This window comes from Leuresthes tenuis, unplaced genomic scaffold, assembly GCF_036924035.1.
Source record: "Leuresthes tenuis unplaced genomic scaffold, fLeuTen1.0.hap1 SCAF_16, whole genome shotgun sequence".
In the NCBI taxonomy this organism is placed as follows: domain Eukaryota; kingdom Metazoa; phylum Chordata; class Actinopteri; order Atheriniformes; family Atherinopsidae; genus Leuresthes; species Leuresthes tenuis.
Genome location: NW_027325370.1, coordinates 15,894,083 through 15,913,038, shown reverse-complemented (window position 1 = coordinate 15,913,038; position 18,956 = coordinate 15,894,083). Strand labels below are relative to the sequence as shown.

The window sequence follows — 18,956 nt, the reverse complement described above, 5'->3', positions numbered from 1 at the left end:
ACATCAGATCTGACACTATTTTTTTGTTTGTTTGACAGAGGTCTGCAACCCCCCTTTCGTTTCTCCTGTGGTAAGTTAAAAATATGGGTATGTGTGTTTGTTTTCATGTATGTATATCCACCAACACTCGGATACATTGTGTGATAAGTGACACATTGATTATTGTTTTTGTGCAAGTGTACACTGAAACATGTCTGTCCTCAGGGCTGGCAGAAGTGATTTCCACCTTTTGCATTGGGCTGCTGTCAGGAACTGCAGGAGGTATGCTGCTGGGAAGGACAGCAGTGGTTTTACTTCAGTCTCTGGAGCTTCTGGCTGACAACAAGCTGCTCATGGAGAAGTTTGAAAACTGGATTGTAGAAACTTTTGAAGCTTGCGATAGAAAACCTATATCACAAAGAACCAGAAATGATTGTGTGTTTAACATTTTCATTTCTCTGTTTATTCAGGGGTGTGGTGTTCTTCCATTAGCTTTATCATTAGTTGTTGGTGTCTTTATGGGATCATCAACATATGGTTTGGTGATTAAAAGATATGGTGAAACAGCAAAGGGAAAGGCCCTCACTTTGGCTGGCCCAGTGTGTCTGATGAGTGTCACTGCATCAGGATACCTCCTGGGCCTAGCTTTAGGAAATGTTCCATCCATAAGTTTAAATGTGTCTTTTCTCCATTTTTACACAGCCACAATTTTGTCCCTGATTTTTCTTGTAGAGCCTTTGACAAAAGTTTCTGGATCTGTAATATTGCCTCCTATAATCCTTTTAGTGGTTTTTATGATGGAATTTCTTACTTTTTGTTTTTTAAAAACAAAGATTAATCTTGTGCTTTTTTTATTTCCAAACATATGGGTTTTGATTATATACCATGATGACTTATTTGACATCCACCACGCCATTGCATCTCTGCCAATGGCAATGATAATTACTGATGTATTCAATAATGTGAGACAACCAATCATTAACTTGGACGCATCAAATAGTACAAATAATGCTGTAGTAGAGGGCATTTTTGTTGGAGTTTTAACTCTTCAGCTACTGATGGTTGTTATTCTAATGTCACTGTTTGTTGCTTGGGAAAAGGGTGGAGCATTTAAAATCTGTGTCAGTGCTGCAACTTTGGGTGCAGCAGTTTTAACTGTTGTACAGTCAGTTCTACATACAATGGGCCCTGTTCCCACCATAGGAGCTCTCATGGGGGTTGCTGGGGCAGCAGGAGTATCTCTGGCTGCAGCAGAGACAATGACAGAGAAGTTTGGACAACTAGAAAATTGTCAGATAGGAAGGTTAGGGGTGACAGTTGGAGCAGCTGTAGGAGCTTTTCTATCATCAAGTACCCACAGTGGGCTGTCAGGGATGTTCATGAGTCTGTGTGCAGCAACAATCCCTACTGCGAGCTATGTTACACAGCTGCTTTTGTACATACTTAAACATAAAAGGGGGTGGAAATTTAACTTGTTTTTGTGTGCAGTCATAATTATATTTTTGTCAGTATGGTTTTATTTTGCCTGCCCCATTTTCAGGTAAGTAATTGCTTTTCTTATTGCGATGATTATTTTGTTTGCTCTCTGGGTTTCGTAGATTCTGATGTCTAAAAAATAAAAAAAAAGCAACTGTATTAAATGCAAGGAACCTATTCAAACCTTTAGTCCCACTCTGAAGCCTTTGTTTGAGATTCATCATTAGATAAATGCAAAGTGTTTGAAGGGGCTTGTGAAACAATATGTAAGGAACCTATGCCAGTGTGAGCATTTAGTGGTTTTTTTAGGGTGTTTGTTTTTTTCTCAGTTTTGACATGTTGCAAATGAAAAGTTATCGGATGTCATTTCACTTGTTTGAATGTCTTGGTAACTTTCACATGTTAAACAACTTTGTTTTCACCACGTTTCCTCGACTTAACAATGCTGTGTCTATTGTGTGCAGCCATTGTACATGCAAGAATTGACCGGTGGCTGTCTACCACATGGGTCTTCAGTTGAGGAAAATATACAGCCAAAGAAATAAATGTTGATGTAAGATCATTATTACGTAACCTATATGTATGCTTGTTTATTTTATCAACACATATGGATGAATTTTTATGTTCTCTTAAATAATCGTACTACATTTGCACTTGTGATAATTTGTGCAGCTTTTATTAGAATCGTGTCTGGACTTAATGACAATAAATGGTCTTTAAACTTCGGTTGTTAAAAGAAAAAGTGTAGAGGCTTGCGAAGTTGTGGGCATCTTTTTTAGGTCAAGCATGACAACTGTATCTTCAGCAGACCTGCTCACACACCACATTTTTTTTTTAATGACTTTTTTTTAAGTACTAAAATTACTTACTGACAGCCCGATCTGTCAGTGTACGTGTTTACTGAGTATAACTTTCAGTGTAGTCCTTTCAACAACTACTAACTGTGAAATGTGATGAGTTAGATTACTTCATTTTAGATAAACAGTCCATAAAAATCTTTGAATCAGACAGCTGACACATGAAAATGAGTTCCACCAAAGACTTTTTGTAGCTGTGCAAATTATTGGCATATATATATATATATATACACACACAAGCTCTCCATGCGATAACATTCTCTCATTTCATTGGTGGAAATATTTATGTATGGTCCCCATTTGAGCATGAAGTTAAAACAGACAAGGCCCCGTTTTCTTTTTCCAGGCACACATAAAGCATTGTGAGCAAATTCACCTCCTTCTCCTTTCTCTGCCAAATCGGTGTGTGTTTATATCAAGATCTGATATCTTTATTTCTAACACTCCTATAGCTCGGAGGTATTTATTTTTAGAAACCAAGAACCAGTTTTAAGACAGCTGTGATATGTAAATAGCGGGATCCATCACAGGTTTCCCATTGCCCGGAGAGAAGCCGCACCGTCTGATGTTAAAAGAAAAGAGGTGGAAAAGGATTCATGGTGTTTAACAGCAATCGCTGCATGGGAGTGTTTATGTACACCAATGTCAGCAACAATCCAAAGCATTCTACAAGAGTTTGATTGTAACTTATAGTCAGGCTTAGAGTATTAAGAGTTACAATGAATTTGACCATTTAGACTGCATGCCTTTTCTTTTTTTTGTAAAAAGCCAAAGAGATCGTTTTTTGTTCTCCACAAACTTTCCAGATCAAATTTATATATGGTGCACTCAAAATGCTCTGTATTGATAATGATTAAACTGATGTGACGATGTGTCTTTGTACTGCATCTTTTATCTCCCTTTCTACTCACTTTTATGGGTCTCATGGGTTTTTCTTAATAGTTGGTATTTGTTCTTAATAGTTGTTTTCAACAAGGACTGTTTTTTATTCTAATTCTGTAGCATACTCCACTCCTCCCAAAGCAGCTCTGCTCTCACACGCGTACACTCCTGTCCTGATACAACAAATAACTCACAAAATTATAGAGCAACACTTTTCCAACAACAAAACCTTCAGTAGAGATCGTATCCCTAATATCATCACACAAATAGAACAATCTGACCCTGTCAGCCACAAATACAAGTACTTTTGCCCTGCTTTGACTGTCTTATCAAGCTACAGCTGTTTAACGGTTGTCAGTCATTGTTCATTATGGGTCTTCTTTTTTGGATAATCAGTAAATTAGACCTAAAATCACATTTTAGGTTGGAAAAAAAAGAAATGAATGAATGGAAAAGAAAAGAAAAGAAAAGAAAAAAAATCAGAATTACCCATTAATTAAGTTGTATTCACTTCAACAGCTACTCCTTGGCTTTGGTGTCACCGAATTGCTGATTTATTTGATTTTTTTAAATTTCTTATAAAACAATTGTTGAATTGTCACTTCATACTAAAAATTTGGATATTTGGAAAAGTACTGGCATAACAGACTCACTTTGAGTTTGGCGTACATACACGTGTGAGTGGTATAAATGACTCAGGCATGTTTTTAATAAGATGTGGTAAAGTCACTGAAAAATGTGGTCTAATAAATGATAGAGCTGGAAATGATAGGATTTGGGAAAAAAAGAAATTGCTCCATTTTCAAACAGTAGGTTACTAACTTCATCCATCCATTTTCTATACCCGCTTAATTCAACTGCCGGGTTGCATGGGGGCTGGAGCATCTATCCCAGCGGTCATTGGGGCGAGAGGCGGGGCACACCCTGGACAGGTCGCCAGTCCATCAGAGGGCCACACGGACACCACACACACTCCTAGGAACAATTTTAGAGACTCCAGTTAATTTAACATGCATGATTTTGGGAGAACATGCAAACTTCACACAGAAAGGCCCCAGCTGGGAATTGAACCTGGAACCATCTTGCTGCGTGGTACTAACCACCACACCACCGTGCAGGAGTTAGTTTACTAACTCTTCTGGGCAAATTCATGTAGATTGTACTTTTCATAGCTACGGCGTACCCATGTAGCAATAAATAGAACCAGTTTAATTTTTATTTACTTTGGAGTGATAACATGCACAAGAAAAGACAACCTACTCGCCAGGAAAATAAATGTTGTGTTTCTGGATTTCTTTTTATTCCCCCCTTTTTTCCTTTTGTTTTGTGTGTGTGTGTGTGTGTGTGTATGTGTCCCAGCAACCCTCATGAAAACTTAATACAAGAATAAGAAAATACAGTTTCTGTTTCATACATATATGAATGAACAAAAAACAGCTACGCAACCTGTAACATTATAGTTCAGTTGGGGAGACATGAAATGAAAGAGCTCAGAAAATCGTCCCGCCATCGTCGGTGAGTTGGTCTACCAACCTATGTGGTGCTGTCTGATGACATCACTGACACTAGGTAACTGATGTATTCTTTAAGGAACATTCCACAATTACGGGTCTCTCAAAACCAAAGCGACTTGGTTAAGTTTAGTTGATAAAATACCTGGTTAAAGATAGCCTATAAAAAGATGTTGAAAAAAAGTTCCACTCCAACAAAGGCACACATTGCAGATATTTCTGGTTTCAAGAAACAAAATGGAGACTGGGAAAATCACAAACGAAACAAGGAGTTCATATTCTAATGCAAAACCCACATTTATAAATATGAGATCGCAAATAAATTAAAAATCAATTTAAAGCAAATGGGTTTATAACTTTTTTTCATAAAAATCCAGGGTTATAGCTCTGAGTGTCTGTAATGAGCACCTATCGAGGTAAATAATCTCCATATAGAAGCTGAGAAAAGGTTCACATTTGGATAACTATCCTGGAGTACTGTGTGTGGACAATGTATGGAGGCTTATTGCACTGGAACAAGAAAGGCAGTTATGTGTGTAGCTTATTTGCACATCGAAGGAAGGGAATTAAAATAAATTGAACAAATTATGTGGCTAAGAAAGCAATGCTGTCATGCTGAGCAGTCGTGTGCGCACAAAAGAAACGTTATCGTCTGTGGTTAGACAATGGAGGTTTTTCTTTTTAATGTGGACTTGAGCCATTATTTGAGTAGACACAGGAGAAAGATATTTTCCAGCTCTGTTTCCTAACTGAGCCTGTCAAAAACCAGTCTGACTCTAACGTTTTCATCCGAGGGAAGCGTCCTGTCTCTGAAACAAACTGCTAACAATAGACTCTTCTCTTGTGGAGGTGTGGCTGTGGGCCATGCTGGAGCAATGTGCACTCTGGACCAGGGCTGAGGAGAAATCTACATGTAGCTTAGTGGAAGAAAGTTTCAAAAAGGTCCCACAGGCCTCTCTCTGATTCACAGCACTCATTCTTTCCTTAATGCAGTGATTAGACTTCAGTGCTGCAGTGCTGACTAAATGCCAGTTCTTTCCTCCCTCTTGGTCTCTGCTTGGAAACTGCAGCCAAGTCACTGCCAATAAAATATAACACACTGTCTTTGTTGTTTCACAAGCAAGAACACTCTGTTTTAATTCTAATGATGTCTCTTTGGAGGTCATAGTTCACGGTTTGGTAAAAGCCAGCTTTGATATTGTATTTCCACATCACACACAATTAGTAAAGTTTATCTTCAATTCAATGATGACAGATTAGCCTTTTGTCTTTTGGAAAACATTCTATGAAAGAGGTGTCAAACCTTTACACCATCTTCCTGTAATTTTGTCATTTGAGATTAGTTTATTAGTTTATTGAGTGATGAATAAAAAAACAACAACCACATAAACAATTTCAAACATTTGTAGTGACCGAACAGGCTCCAGCAGAAGCCGAATGCTTATATATGCTCAGACAACATCATTATCATCAAGTGAAGTTCCCAAACAACCATAGTAACAAAGAAAGGAAAATCCTTCACTCATGTATTCTTCAAAAATGTTTTACATCCTTAAACTACACATTTTTTCTTTTTTTATTTTGCCATTATTCTGGAACTTAACTCCAACAACAGATTAGAAATACTTTTGGACACCCTCTGGAAGGGACTTTGTTTTTGAACATTACTCACATTTGTTCTGTCTTGAGAAGAAAAAAAGGAAATCAACACATTTCACTATACATAAAGAAGGAAGAACCACCCAGTGGGAAGAAAACTTCACTAAATATTTGACAGCAGACATTTGAGGAGCTCTTTTTTTCTCAGATTTTCTTCTATCACTGGAGTATTTTGAAAGCCAACCGGTGACGGTGCTGAACTGTTAAGGACAGATTACCATTCAGCGAAAGGGGGATGGTAGTGCCTTGCTTTGCAGGAAATCTGGAACCCATAAACTCAGGCAACTTTCAGAACAAGAAGCAAACGTCACAACTGTTCGATTTGGTTGGCTGTATGACAAACTCTGGTCTCCTCCTCGCTGCTGTAATCGGACCAATCATTTAGACTTTTTTCTTCCTGTTGTCTTCAGCATAGTTTTCCAAAAATGCCTTCTGAGCCAATCAGTGAACCAGGTGGGAGGGCAGCTGAAAGCTTCGCAGTCACCTCCCTTTTAAAAGTCAGATTCATGTTGCCGTTTTCTCACATGCTGCTCCGGGACGGGGCATTAAAACAGTCTGGGCTGCTAATGCAGTTTACACCCACAGAGACTGGGAGTCATTTTTGACAGATTTTTTTTTCACGTTTGGATGAAGAATCCAAAACTGAGCGCTGATTCCTGTCCCGTTTTGGCTTGCTAAGATGTGATACAGGGACAAGTTGGATGGAGAGGATCAAGAAAACAGCAGATCAGAAAAATCCAAAAAGCAACAGAAGGTTGAAGAAGATAAACAGAAAAGGAGAAACATCTGTCAGAAAAACAAAAAAGGAAACATACTGAGGAAGAACTGCAGGCATTCAAGACTGACAGATACAGTCTGGTAAGAGAGAGGGAAAGAAGAAAAACGTGGCCAAGCATGAGAGAGGAGGAGTCGTCTAAAGATGACCACCCTGAGGGAGGGGTGGCTTCCAGTGAAGAGAATCCTGGAAGACCTCTTTCTAATACCTGCCCCGTCGTCGTAGCAACACCTGGGGTCACCGGGCGTAAACGCCAGATGGAGGATCACCTTACCACAGTCAACCCCACCACATCAGCAGACAATGACAAAGTCAAGCCAGGGAATGACATTCAGATATACACCCCAACTGGTCCGAAAAAACTCAAAAGGAGCCCTCAGCATCGATCACCTTCCTCGGGCCCATCACTGTCTCCTGTCTCCAGTCACAGTCCTGGAGGTCTCTCAGCCCTTGAGGATCCACATGCTCAGCGGGTCATCGCCAACATCCGGGAACGCCAGCGCACACAGTCTCTGAATGAAGCTTTTGCCTCACTGCGTAAGATTATCCCAACGCTCCCCTCTGACAAACTGAGCAAAATCCAGACCCTCAGGCTGGCATCTCGCTACATTGACTTTCTGTACCAAGTTCTGCAGAGTGATGAGATGGACAGTAAGCTTGCTGGATGTAACTATCTGGCTCACGAGAGACTGAGCTATGCCTTTTCTGTCTGGAGGATGGAGGGGGCCTGGTCAGCTATGTCCGCTGGTCAGTAGCTGCATTTTAAGGTTCCAAAGTTGTTGGTAGGAAAGCATTCTTACTCGCATACCAAACTCACATGGAGCTGATCTCTAGGCCATCAAATCCTCATAAAAGCTTGTCATTTTTGTCAAGCCACATGTCAGCTGTAACTATGGATTTTTGTCATTCCATGTTTTGATTTGCCAAAAAATGCAACCGGACGGGGACTCTGTGCTCAAAGTATGACTGCTGGCTTTTTAAAAGGGTTTCTGTTATATATGTGTATTCTGTTTACATAGATCACAATGGAGGACAGGACAAGTAAGAGACAAAACCACCAGTCTGCTTTCAACATTTTTCCTTGTTCATGAACCTGATGGTTAAGCACTCGCTGTCTGAATCTTTCCCTCCACATGACAGAAAGGCTAATTGTGCTGGAGCCCTCTGACCCATCAGCTCTCTCAGGTTCTGAAGCTCGACAACTGGTTTCATCCATCATTACACTTGATTTTGTCACTGCAATGAGGATCAGTATTACCATCATCATAGGTACGAATACTATGAGCCATATTTAAATCTTAGATTTGATATTTTAATTTAACTTTATTTCTGCTTTGGGATAGCAAGTGCATGATTGTGTTTAATATATGGAACCCAGATATTATAGAATGTGCAGGATGGATTAGAAGAAAAGGCAGAACTGGAAAGACTAAACAGATATTAGACATTTGACTTTTCTGTACCCTCTCAACTCCTAATTTTCCAAAATTCTGACATTTTATGAGTCCCTGACCACCTCTGACCAAAGAAACAGAGGAAAAAGGAGCCATGGGCAGTTTTTCCTCTTTTTGCCAAAACCAAGATCCTTTGTTTCTTCTAGTGCCAAAAAAAAACCTCTCCCATTGAAGTATTTTCCCCCTCAATCTTGCCAAAATTTGCTTAGGTTGCACGAAACTGTGAAACAGCTACAGCGAACTGACGTGGAGGCGTAATGAAAACAAACGGTCTCTAAAAGCCATGAATCATGCGTGTCATCATCAAAGGGGAGCCTGATGTGGCTCCCCACTGAGCTCCCATAAACCACAGGGAGTGATGGAGGAGGTGAGAGCTGATTTATGCACACAAATGTGGACATATGCATAGGTGTAGCTATGTGCATGCAGCTGTGTGCACCCGCTCCTTTAAAAAAATGCAAATTTTCCCCTTTTAAAAAAAATGACCTAGCTATATTTCTTTGTCATATCAAATTATAAATGTTTTGGTATCATTTCTTTTTATTAAATCTATGTTTTTTTTCTTACAAGAAAGATCTCTGAAACTATGCAAACAAACATAACTGGCATAGTTTAGCTTTAATTTAAACAAGTAAACTTTAAAGAGACTAAGTCCAACGAGCTCTTTGGTTCCAAAATATATCCATGACAAACCGCTTCTTCCTTCATTGCCAAAATGCACAAGGACCAGCAACCTATCATTAGAATGTCCCATGGAGGTAGCTAATGTTTCCAGTTTCTATGAAGACTTATGAACTCTTTTACTGAGCACCACAGTCAGTGCAGTGTGGAATCTAAAGGCTTAACTTCACTGACATGTTAGAAGACACTTGACATTTGAAAAGAATTCAGTTCTGGGCCAGAAGAGAAAAAAAACAGTCCCAGTACATGTTGGACTGCTAAAATGTAATGAATCAAAAATGTTGTACTATGTTATTTTCTCTTTAAAAATGACTACATTTGTTCCAAAAAAAGGATTTATCTCCATTCTGTGGTACCTTGAGGGTCATACAACCCCTCATTCGTGTAAGAATTACCAGGAAGCTGGAATTTGAAATGATTTAATTTGCCCAACATCCAACACTGAATATGTTCAAATGTGATCTCCACAACTCCGACGTCTCTGCAGTAACATATCTGCCTTCTTGTCTTTCCAGCTGCTGAATAAACTGAGTGTGATCTCTACTCCTTCCTACCATTCTAATCACATGGAATTTGATGCGAATGGAAACCTCACCTTTAGTTAAAAATGATTTTAAAACATTTTGATCTGGATACAGCCAGCTGCAACAAAGAGCTGTCGTTCACTGAGAAGAAATGGACAAGTTGGAAATGAAGCCTTTGTCAGGATAGCGTTCTGATGAAACTTAGAATACAGCCATCGCTGTTAAAGTTTCTGTGTTCAGAGCAGGTGTTCAGTGACAGACAGGTTAGTTTGGTGGACTTTTGTGTCATTTACAGAGAAGTATATGCAGTTTGATGCTTTGCAATAAAGTTTCAGTGATTTAGCACATATGAGTAGAGATACTGCAGGCAGAAGTTCCCATTTTTGTCTGATAAATAAAACAATCTTCAAACTTTTCCTGAAGTTCTTGCAGTTTTTACCAAAACATGGCGACAAACAGTGCAGAGATTTATTCTGCCACCCCACCCTCTTTGTCTCCCGTCTCTCTTGTTAAACTGTCTCCTTTGCCTTCCCTTCCTCCCTCCTTCCCATGGTCTTGTTTCTTTTAATGAGGTCTGTGTGCTTAGGCCTGGTCATTCAGGAACAGTTAATTCCTCCAAAAAGAACAAGTTAATGTGCAATTAAGGGCTCAGAGAATATTTATAGCCTGTTTGGACCTAAATTATATGCTATAGTTGAGCTCCATCTTTTCAGTTGAGCCACAGTGGGCTTCAGGTCGTGTATCCTGCTAGTTTAGTCATAGCTTTATCATTAAAGCTTTGACGTATTAAGGTATGAGTAAACTTAAAAGAGTTTTACAATGTACAAATTAAAAAGAAATAAGAATAAATTATTTTTATCTTTAGTTTAGAGGTGGGCAACTAAATGAACATCATGCTAAATCCCTCTATAGATTATGTTTTCCATGAAAAGTAACACTGTGATTAAATAGATACGTAGATAGACAGATAAAGAAATACAAAAACAAAACAGAAAAGCACCATGCACTTATGTAATTAGGAATATTTTTGCTTTAAAATAAAGTAGATTTATGGTGTTTTCAACTGAATGTTTAGGCTCTACTTGTATGTACAGTCTAGAAGCTTCATGAATTAGTGTCATATTTCATTGGTACTTCATGTGCTCTTGTATACCGACAATCTAAATTTCACAAAGTTACATTTAAACTGAATATAAAATACTGAAAGTACCTCAACTTGTACTAAAGAGTAAATGCACTTAATGACATTCCACCTCTCCATGCTGACTATGTTTAATTTCAAAATAAATAAATTAGCAATTAATCAAACGGTTGATATTCTGCCATGTTTGATATACTCTCAAGTCTGGTAATGTCTGTTAGGAAATCCCTCTTTAGATTATGAGCAATGCACAAAATCACAAATAAAAACAACAACACACAAAACAGTGATAGTGAGTGACATATATTGCCTGGATCTTGACCTACTTTGGTGTTTCCTTGTAACTTTGCATTGACCTTAATGGGTCCTCTGTCTTTTTCCCTGAAAAACTACAAAATGATTAGAAAAGTGTTCTTCAGTTGCCAGAAGATGGGGTGGAAAAAAAGTGCTCTAAATCATGGCTGCTCAGAAAGAATTTTGGTGGACAAATGTAGATCATATCGCATGTCACCAAGCTCCATGTAAAGGTATGTAGTCTACTGGTATAAACTGTTCCAACTGAACTGATGGGAAAAAGGAAAATATTATTGATAGTAAAGGCAGTTTGACATTGTCTTGGGAAGTTGAACGCTATCTAAAAGTAATGTGATTAAATTGTATCGGAGCATTAGTAAAAATCAATAAACGCTTTTAACACTCGGCTCTGGGAGTAATCAGAGGGTGTTTGTACTGTAACGCACCATCAACTCTCTTCTTGGCCTCTTTGCCCAGAATTCTCAGGCAAACAAAAGTTTTTACTTCAGATTACTTGGATAAAGTTAATTAACATTCAGTCATTGATAGAGTGCAGTTTTAGTTCACTCACCTACTAAGTTTGCTTGGTTCGTGGACCCAGGTTTTCAGCAGGTGTACATTGGGAGGATGACGAGCTGCACTGATCACTCACACAGCTGAGATTAATACCACATTAACATCATGTGTTGTGGAATATTTGTTTGTGTAAAAATCAAAGGTCAAAGCAATGCAGCAAGGTTCTATGGTGTAATGGTTGGCACTCTCAACTATGAATCCAGTGATCTGAGTTCAAATCTCAGTGGAACCTCATCATATTGTTCTATTTTTTCTTAGAGAAACCTGGCTGCAGTAGGATGATAATGACAACATTAATAAATCAACTCCCTCTATCTACTTAAATGTTCACATTCCGCAAACAACAGGCAGAAGAGGATCAGTGGCAGCTACCTTCAGATCAGGGGTTGCTTCCTTGACCTAAGATTAGTTTTAGCTCTTTTTAATCGGTCTCTCAGTTTTTCTCACCCAAAGTGGAAATCACTAAAACCTTTTCTGCTTGTTGTTGTGTATCATCCAGCTGGCCCTTATTCTGAGTTTCTGTCTGAATTCTCAGATTTTCTATCTCAGAACAGATAAAGTCATTGTAGTGGGTGACTTTATTATTCATGTAGATGCAAATATTGCAGCCAGAGTTCTGATGAGAAATAATGGGAGAGATAATATTTCTCCAGTTTTAGCGTCTCTTCATTGGCTCCCTGTTAAATTTAAAAGTCTTAAAAATCTTAAGGATATTATTGTTACATATTTTTCCAACAAAGCGCTTTGCTCTCAGACTGCAGGTTTACTTGTGGTTCCCAGAGTTTCTAAAAGTAGAATGGGAGGCAGGGCCTTCAGTTATCAGGCCCCTCTCTATGGAACCTGTTAAAAGGAGGATTTTTTTCATCCTGTCGCCTTGTGTGTGCTCAGCATGGGAGATTTGATAGAAGATAAGTTTTAGTGTAAGCTGTTGGGTTTTTTTAAAAAAAAAAAAGAATTTTAAAAAACTGTCTCTGTATGTATGAATTGCACTTATTTGGAATTTAATGAATCTAATTTGACTGGATTGTGACTGCATTACAATTCATCTTTGAAGTGCTCTGAGATGACATTTGTTGTGATTTGGTGCTGCATGAATAAAAATTGAAAGACTAGATCATACAGTACTGGAAATTAATTTTTTAAGTGGTTAGAATTTCAGCACCAAAAGCATTTGCCCAATTCACTGTGATTCCAATAAATACATTAGATAATAAAACATTGCATTATCCATGTCCTTGCCTTATTTGCCTGCCTGCTGTGCAAAAAGATGCACGGATCTTTGCATAAGCGCATATTTACAATATGCCAAGTGTATAAAATCTAATAGAAGACATTATGGAAGCATAGTACCTGAAATCTAAAAAAGAAAATTAAAGAAAAAAATTTCTCTTCCTGTTGTGTCTTGCCTTAAATGTCAAGTCCTTACCGTGTTTTTGGAAAAGTAAGATCATGTTCAATTGATATCTTTTATTGGGATCCTATACAGAACTAATATGGGCCCATTTTATTATTTTTTTCCTTTAACTAATATACAGAGAAACCTCATCAAACCATTCATCAGTTGTGCTCATTTGAAGTGAGAACTGCTGTCACATATGTATAGCTTTAAGGGAATCATTTCCCTAAATTCACTGATCTTTTAGAAGATCTGAAGAGTTTACCAAGCCATACTATAGAATGCATTAATTTAGGCACAACATAAATGCAGAAGACAACTTTGATATCACCGTTTATAAAAAAAGGGCAAGACAAAAACAGGCTCATAGTGGAAATATTTTTTTTTAATCAAGAGGAAAAGACAAAAAGTATAAAATAGACAATCTTTCTATACATACACCTGGTGGGAAATGTGAAAGAAAAATCCAAGCAAGTTACAAAGAATAGAATGAAACCAAGATTTCAATGTCATGTTTAAAAATACAGAGTTACTGTGAGTCCAGTTAATTAAGCGTTACCAATACACATGCTACTGAATGCATCAAGGCACACGTGTGACGTGTATTTTGGTCTTGGAGTTCCTATTTACAGTGTCTTTCTTTGAGAAGAAGGTAGAAATTACATAAGTAATAAAGAGAATTAAGAGCTGAGGCAGTAATGGCCTCTGCATAAGACAAAAAACAAAAACAAACAGCCACTGGGATTATAATACAAATGTCATTTACAGTATCTGAGGAACACACAGACACTAACACTTACAAATACATGCACAAAACACATGACAGCAGTGTGCATATGAACAAGTGCATATTGCAATCACTGACGCTCGCTCTCTCTCTCTCTCCATCACACACACACACACACACACACACCAGACGACATTTACTTCATAGACACTACATGCACCTGCAGGGCATGCTGGGTCAGATGTACACAGCATATACTTTCAATGCTGGAACTACCTGCTAAGAACAAACAAACAAAAAAAATGACATACTGGTTAACCTCATTAAAGAACACAGTTTCTCGAAAGATTTCTATTTGAACAGACCAATTCTTCAACAACAGCGGAACCTCTGCTACTATGAGATCTTAAATGTTAGTCTCTACTGTTCATCTGTTTAAGGTAAAGCTACTCAGCCTTCTGTTGGGCACACAATGACACGGGTCTGATCAAAACAAACAATTGTACAGTTTTCTTACCACGTAGTAAACTTGGAATACTTGGCCAATGAAAATATATCTACAACAAGAAGAGTTGAAAATCAAAGTATGCTGTGCAATCAATCAAATTGGGTTTAGGAAAACTCAACTATGGGGAATATTTTAAAGATTAGAATTTTCAGGATGAAGCCAAAATGTCTAGCCAAATAGGAATTTTCTGAGTTTAAGTTTCAGGAGACTTTAGTGTCTATATTTTGTTTTAGAAGCTTAGGGTAACAGAAGTTTGTACTTTATTTTTGGCCAGTAAATAAGACTTGGTCCCCTGCAGCTCCAATATATACACATAAGTATTGCTCACCAAAAACCCAAACTGGTCAAACATAGAATACAAAAAAAATAAAATAAAACAAGCTCTATTTTGCAACACAATAACCTCCAAACTGTCATTTTGTCAACTGTCAAATGTGGAATGAAGAGCTTACATGCTTTGTCGCCTAGAGGTCACAAACAATGGCCGCGTTTCCCAGATTTGCTAAGAAGCTCTTAACACTAAGAGCGCTAACTTAGACCGCTCCTAAGAGCGGAGCTTCTTAGCGAATCTGGGAAACGCGGCCAATGTCTTTAAATGACTAAATTCAGCTTTTTGATGACAAACTATAGCATGTTGTCTGGGCTAACTGTGTGACAAGAAGACGTATAACTAAGTACAAGTAAAGAGTCTCACACAGAAAAAAAAAACAAGGTTTTATCCAACAAACAAGACAAAATGCATTAGTTTCCCCAGAGTGTCACTCATTTTTTTTTTTAAGATAACAATGAAAACATTCAGACCAGACCAGGTCATTGTACTTGTAAGCAAATAGTATACAAAAGACTGCATATGTGATGTTTACCTAAATCCACAGGTTCTCATGGTGTATTTTAAAAGCTGAATGTCCATACCTGTTCTTGTGTAACTTCCATACAGTCCTATTGCCAAGAGCAGGCTGTTTTAAGGCAGTTTTCTTTGGGTGATGTCCATTAAGTGCATTAACAGTATTGCTAATAAAGAACAATACAATGGTCCACAGTGGTGCCAGGGTGGAATGAACACTCCTTTAGTCTCAAATATAAGCAATAATATACAGTATTCAATACTAGTGGTACATTAAGAGTTCAACATTTGCTTTGTACATGTGTGTGTGTTTTTATATGTGTACGAATGACAAAATAAGACACTGAACAGCAGTGAGAAAAAAAAAATGTTGATCTTAAAATCTTGCCTACTTTTTCAAATTTAATTAGTAGGAAATACAACTCTACAGTATTTCGGCCCATATGTAAAGGCGAAGAGACTTCATAAGACATCTCGGATGAAAACTGGGAAAAATATAGCAAGCATCATATCATCCAAATCTCCAAAAAAAAAACGGAAAAAAAAACTATTAAATAATCTACAAAGAGGAATTTTCTTTATCCCAGAGCTTTGGAATTTCTTCTGGTTCACATTATGGAATGAACAGTGCAATAAAACAACAAAGGGTAATTGTCTTTTCTTTTCTATACAAAAACAGAGCCGTCCATTTTGTGTCTTCATGTTCTCTCTTTTCTTCGAGTTCTTTGTTGTGTTCTAGTGGTTAAACTGTATGTAATGACGTAATCAAAACAAATGATCTCAGTCTTTTCTCATATTCTTCCTTTACGACACGGTTACTCTTTCTTGGTGATATTATTGCATCTTATCCATCAAGCATACGTGTATATGCTTTAACCTGATGTCACAGTAAGTTCATTCTCCGTCGTTTTGCATCTTGTTTGGTCAGCGTTTGCTTCAACTCCGATATGTGAGGCAATGTGGTGGGAGGGAGAAGAATTTTTAATCCACAGTCTTTTCTCCCTGAAACCTGATGTTGGTCTTAAGATAAGGCGAAGTTAAGGCAACAGTTCAGCTGCTGGTACACAGTGCTTCAAGGTGAATCAGAGATGAACTACACATCCGAATTCTGTATGTTCTTTAAAGGTTTGTGCTCATGGGTGCTGTGGCACCAAACCTCTGAACACACGCGCTCCACACACAACCACACACACACATCCACACACACACACACACCAATGTCAGTCATGAAGGATGAAAAGTCTATCAAAACGAACTTGTATTGCTCTTTGGTGAGGTTTCAGAAGGTTTCTCAGCTGCAGGTAGTGCTGCTGGCCTCAACCGAGTGGTTACCAGCATTGAGGTGCTCATAACGGCAGGTTCAGCATTGTGTGTCGGCTGGTGTATGTGTGTGAAGAAGGCTAAAAGGCGGGGCTCAGTGGCATCGCAAAAACGTCATGGTGATGTGACAGCGCAGGAGATCCAAGGCTACAGGTGGGGCATGCTCCCTGAAAAGTGAGTTCTGTGAGGTGATTGGTTGAGTTCTCCTACATGGAGTCACTGTCATGCTCCATTGGCTCATCAGGGAGGCTAAAGGAAAGTGAGAAAAACACAGTTTTCGTCATTTTGAAGCTTGAGAGTGAGTGTGAGGCAATGACAGTCTGGTTGTATTTGACCGTTTGTGTGTGTTAATAAACATGTGATCTGTACCTCTTGTTGGGCATGACTCCCACAGAGAGTGAGGCCAGAGCATTGACAGCATCTGTTTCCTCACAGTCATTACTCTGAGCAGTCAGGTACGACAGTCCCACTGCTCCACTATATGACTTTACATTCTGCCAGTACTGACCTAAAACACACACACACACACACACACACACACACGTGTTAAAATGCAAATGCCAGACCAAAAACCTATCTTGTCCTGGGTTTATTGTCATATTCAGAGGTCATTAAATAATATCAAGAGCAAAGAAAAGCAAGAAAAAAAGAAAAAAAAAGGGAACACAGTAGATCAAATAAAAGTTGAAGTATTACTGCTGCTCACTTTGTATCTGTATGACAGTCTGGAGGGAGCGGACTGCGTTGGCGTTGGGCTTTTGAAGCAGGATATCCTCTGGCATTGGGTCCTAAACAGCCAAGAAGAAAGAAAATACTCTTTTAACATAGTTTCCATAGTGATTCCAACATGATTCAAATTCTAATTTATCATTATCAATAGCAAAAGGTAAGATTGGGGTAAAAAGCCCTTTTTTTTGCCGTTTACAGATATAACCCTTAGAAAAAAATAAAAAAAAATAAAAAAATCAAAAATAAACTTTATTGCCCAATATACATTACCTGTATTCCAAGCAGTGAACTGACACAGGCCTCAGATGCATCACAGATAGCTGTGAGGTCATGACCTCCCTCAAGGGCCAAAACCAGACGGCCTCCTGCAAGAGACATCAGCTGGCGGGTCAGGAAACCAAAACCTGTGGCACAGAGACACACACGGAAATGTTAACATGAAGTGAGGTGAGCTACAATCATCACACTGATTACTGCCAACACGTTTTGCTGTAATTTTCTTTTTTAATTGGCTGTACTCTGTAAAAAAAAAAAAGCATTTCAATCTTCCCACTGCAACAAACCTGCTACTAATCATGATAATTAATGTCCTAGAAGTGATAAAACGAGGCGTAGGAGGAAACAATCCAGCTCTTTGGTCCAGGCTTGAAAGCAGCTGAAACGGTCTTAAAATATATCCAGCGGCCCACATAGTTAAGCTCTTAATAGCACCTCTTGCGTAGAAAAAAACCCCAAAAAAACAACTTGAGGTCTTGCTATCCGTGGTGGAGAACTGTGCTTACATTTAGCGGAGACCTTGTAACCTCCCAGAGGAGCGGGGTTTCCCTCAGCAGCATCGAACCCGGCCGACACCAGAACGACATCAGGAGAGAACTCCTGGGCGATGGGCATCACCACAGACCTGCAGGGACACAGACACACATGTGTAGGCCACTGTAATTTTCACATTACTGAGATCAGATCGCTCAAACAGTTCCTTTAGTTTTTAAAAAATAATTTTTTTTAAAAATATTTTCCCCGAAGGGACAGTTGTGTTATCTAAAGTGCATAAGGTCTTAAGACAATGTGGAGGGACTGGACAAAAGCAGCTACTGCACTACGTAAGGTAAGAATTGATTACACTGCCGTATTCACATAACCACAGACTTCACTGTGACATTGAGAGAAAAAAAAATATATATAGATATATCAGCCTTTCCTGAGCCTACAGCGATAAAAAAACTAATTCGACAAGATGTACAGCAGTAGCCCACATTTAAGTTGATTCAGGGGTTTATAATTTCCTGACAGACAGACTTAAACGTGGATTAACTTATTCTGTTTGCTCATGAAGACTGTCACACATTGTCAGTGAAACGTAGCTGTTTTCAAATCAAGCTGGGCATCTCCAAACTGAGTAGTCTGAACACAACAAATATTCACGATCCGATCTAAGGAGTCATTAACTTGACAAGTGAAACCAAGCTTTGGCAGACCCCAGACTCAGCAGCTCAAACAGGGCTGACAAAGGACTATTGTTCCTCTGCCGGAGAGGCTGAAAAGCCTCAATTTAGACAAATCTGCTCAACAAAGACATACTGATGTCAGCTCTCGTGCACAGTTTTGTTGACACGAATCAGATGC

The 18,956-nt window shown here is 38.6% G+C and overlaps 2 protein-coding genes across 8 annotated transcripts in view; one reads left to right on the top strand and one right to left on the bottom strand.

Moving 5' to 3' along the window:
* Positions 1-18,956, bottom strand: part of LOC140271456 (histone deacetylase 7-like) — a 167,780-nt gene that overhangs the window by 93,475 nt on the left and 55,349 nt on the right. For 4 of the 5 annotated variants that reach the window (XM_072366685.1, XM_072366686.1, XM_072366683.1 and 1 more), the window contains 5 exons: positions 18,116-18,234; positions 17,604-17,737; positions 17,311-17,392; positions 16,974-17,112; positions 15,642-16,853 (listed from right to left, as the gene is read on the bottom strand). In XM_072366685.1, coding sequence (XP_072222786.1) covers positions 16,811-16,853; positions 16,974-17,112; positions 17,311-17,392; positions 17,604-17,737; positions 18,116-18,234 — 517 coding nt within the window. In that variant the 3' untranslated portion in view covers positions 15,642-16,810. Of the gene's footprint in view, positions 1-15,641; positions 16,854-16,973; positions 17,113-17,310; positions 17,393-17,603; positions 17,738-18,115; positions 18,235-18,956 lie in introns of those variants that run through there. The other variant, XR_011907848.1, reaches the window with a different exon arrangement.
* Positions 7,109-9,964, top strand: LOC140272224 (uncharacterized). Of its 3 annotated transcripts, none has more exons than XM_072367590.1 (2): positions 7,109-8,408; positions 9,790-9,964. In XM_072367590.1, exon 1 carries the CDS (start codon positions 7,259-7,261, stop codon positions 7,892-7,894), a length of 636 nt encoding a protein of 211 aa, XP_072223691.1. In that variant the 5' UTR covers positions 7,109-7,258; the 3' UTR covers positions 7,895-8,408; positions 9,790-9,964. The 3 variants fall into 3 exon arrangements, with proteins under 3 accessions (XP_072223691.1, XP_072223693.1, XP_072223692.1); XM_072367592.1 differs by lacking the exon at positions 9,790-9,964 and having other exon boundaries at positions 7,109-8,180; positions 8,280-9,015; XM_072367591.1 differs by lacking the exon at positions 9,790-9,964 and adding an exon at positions 8,740-9,015.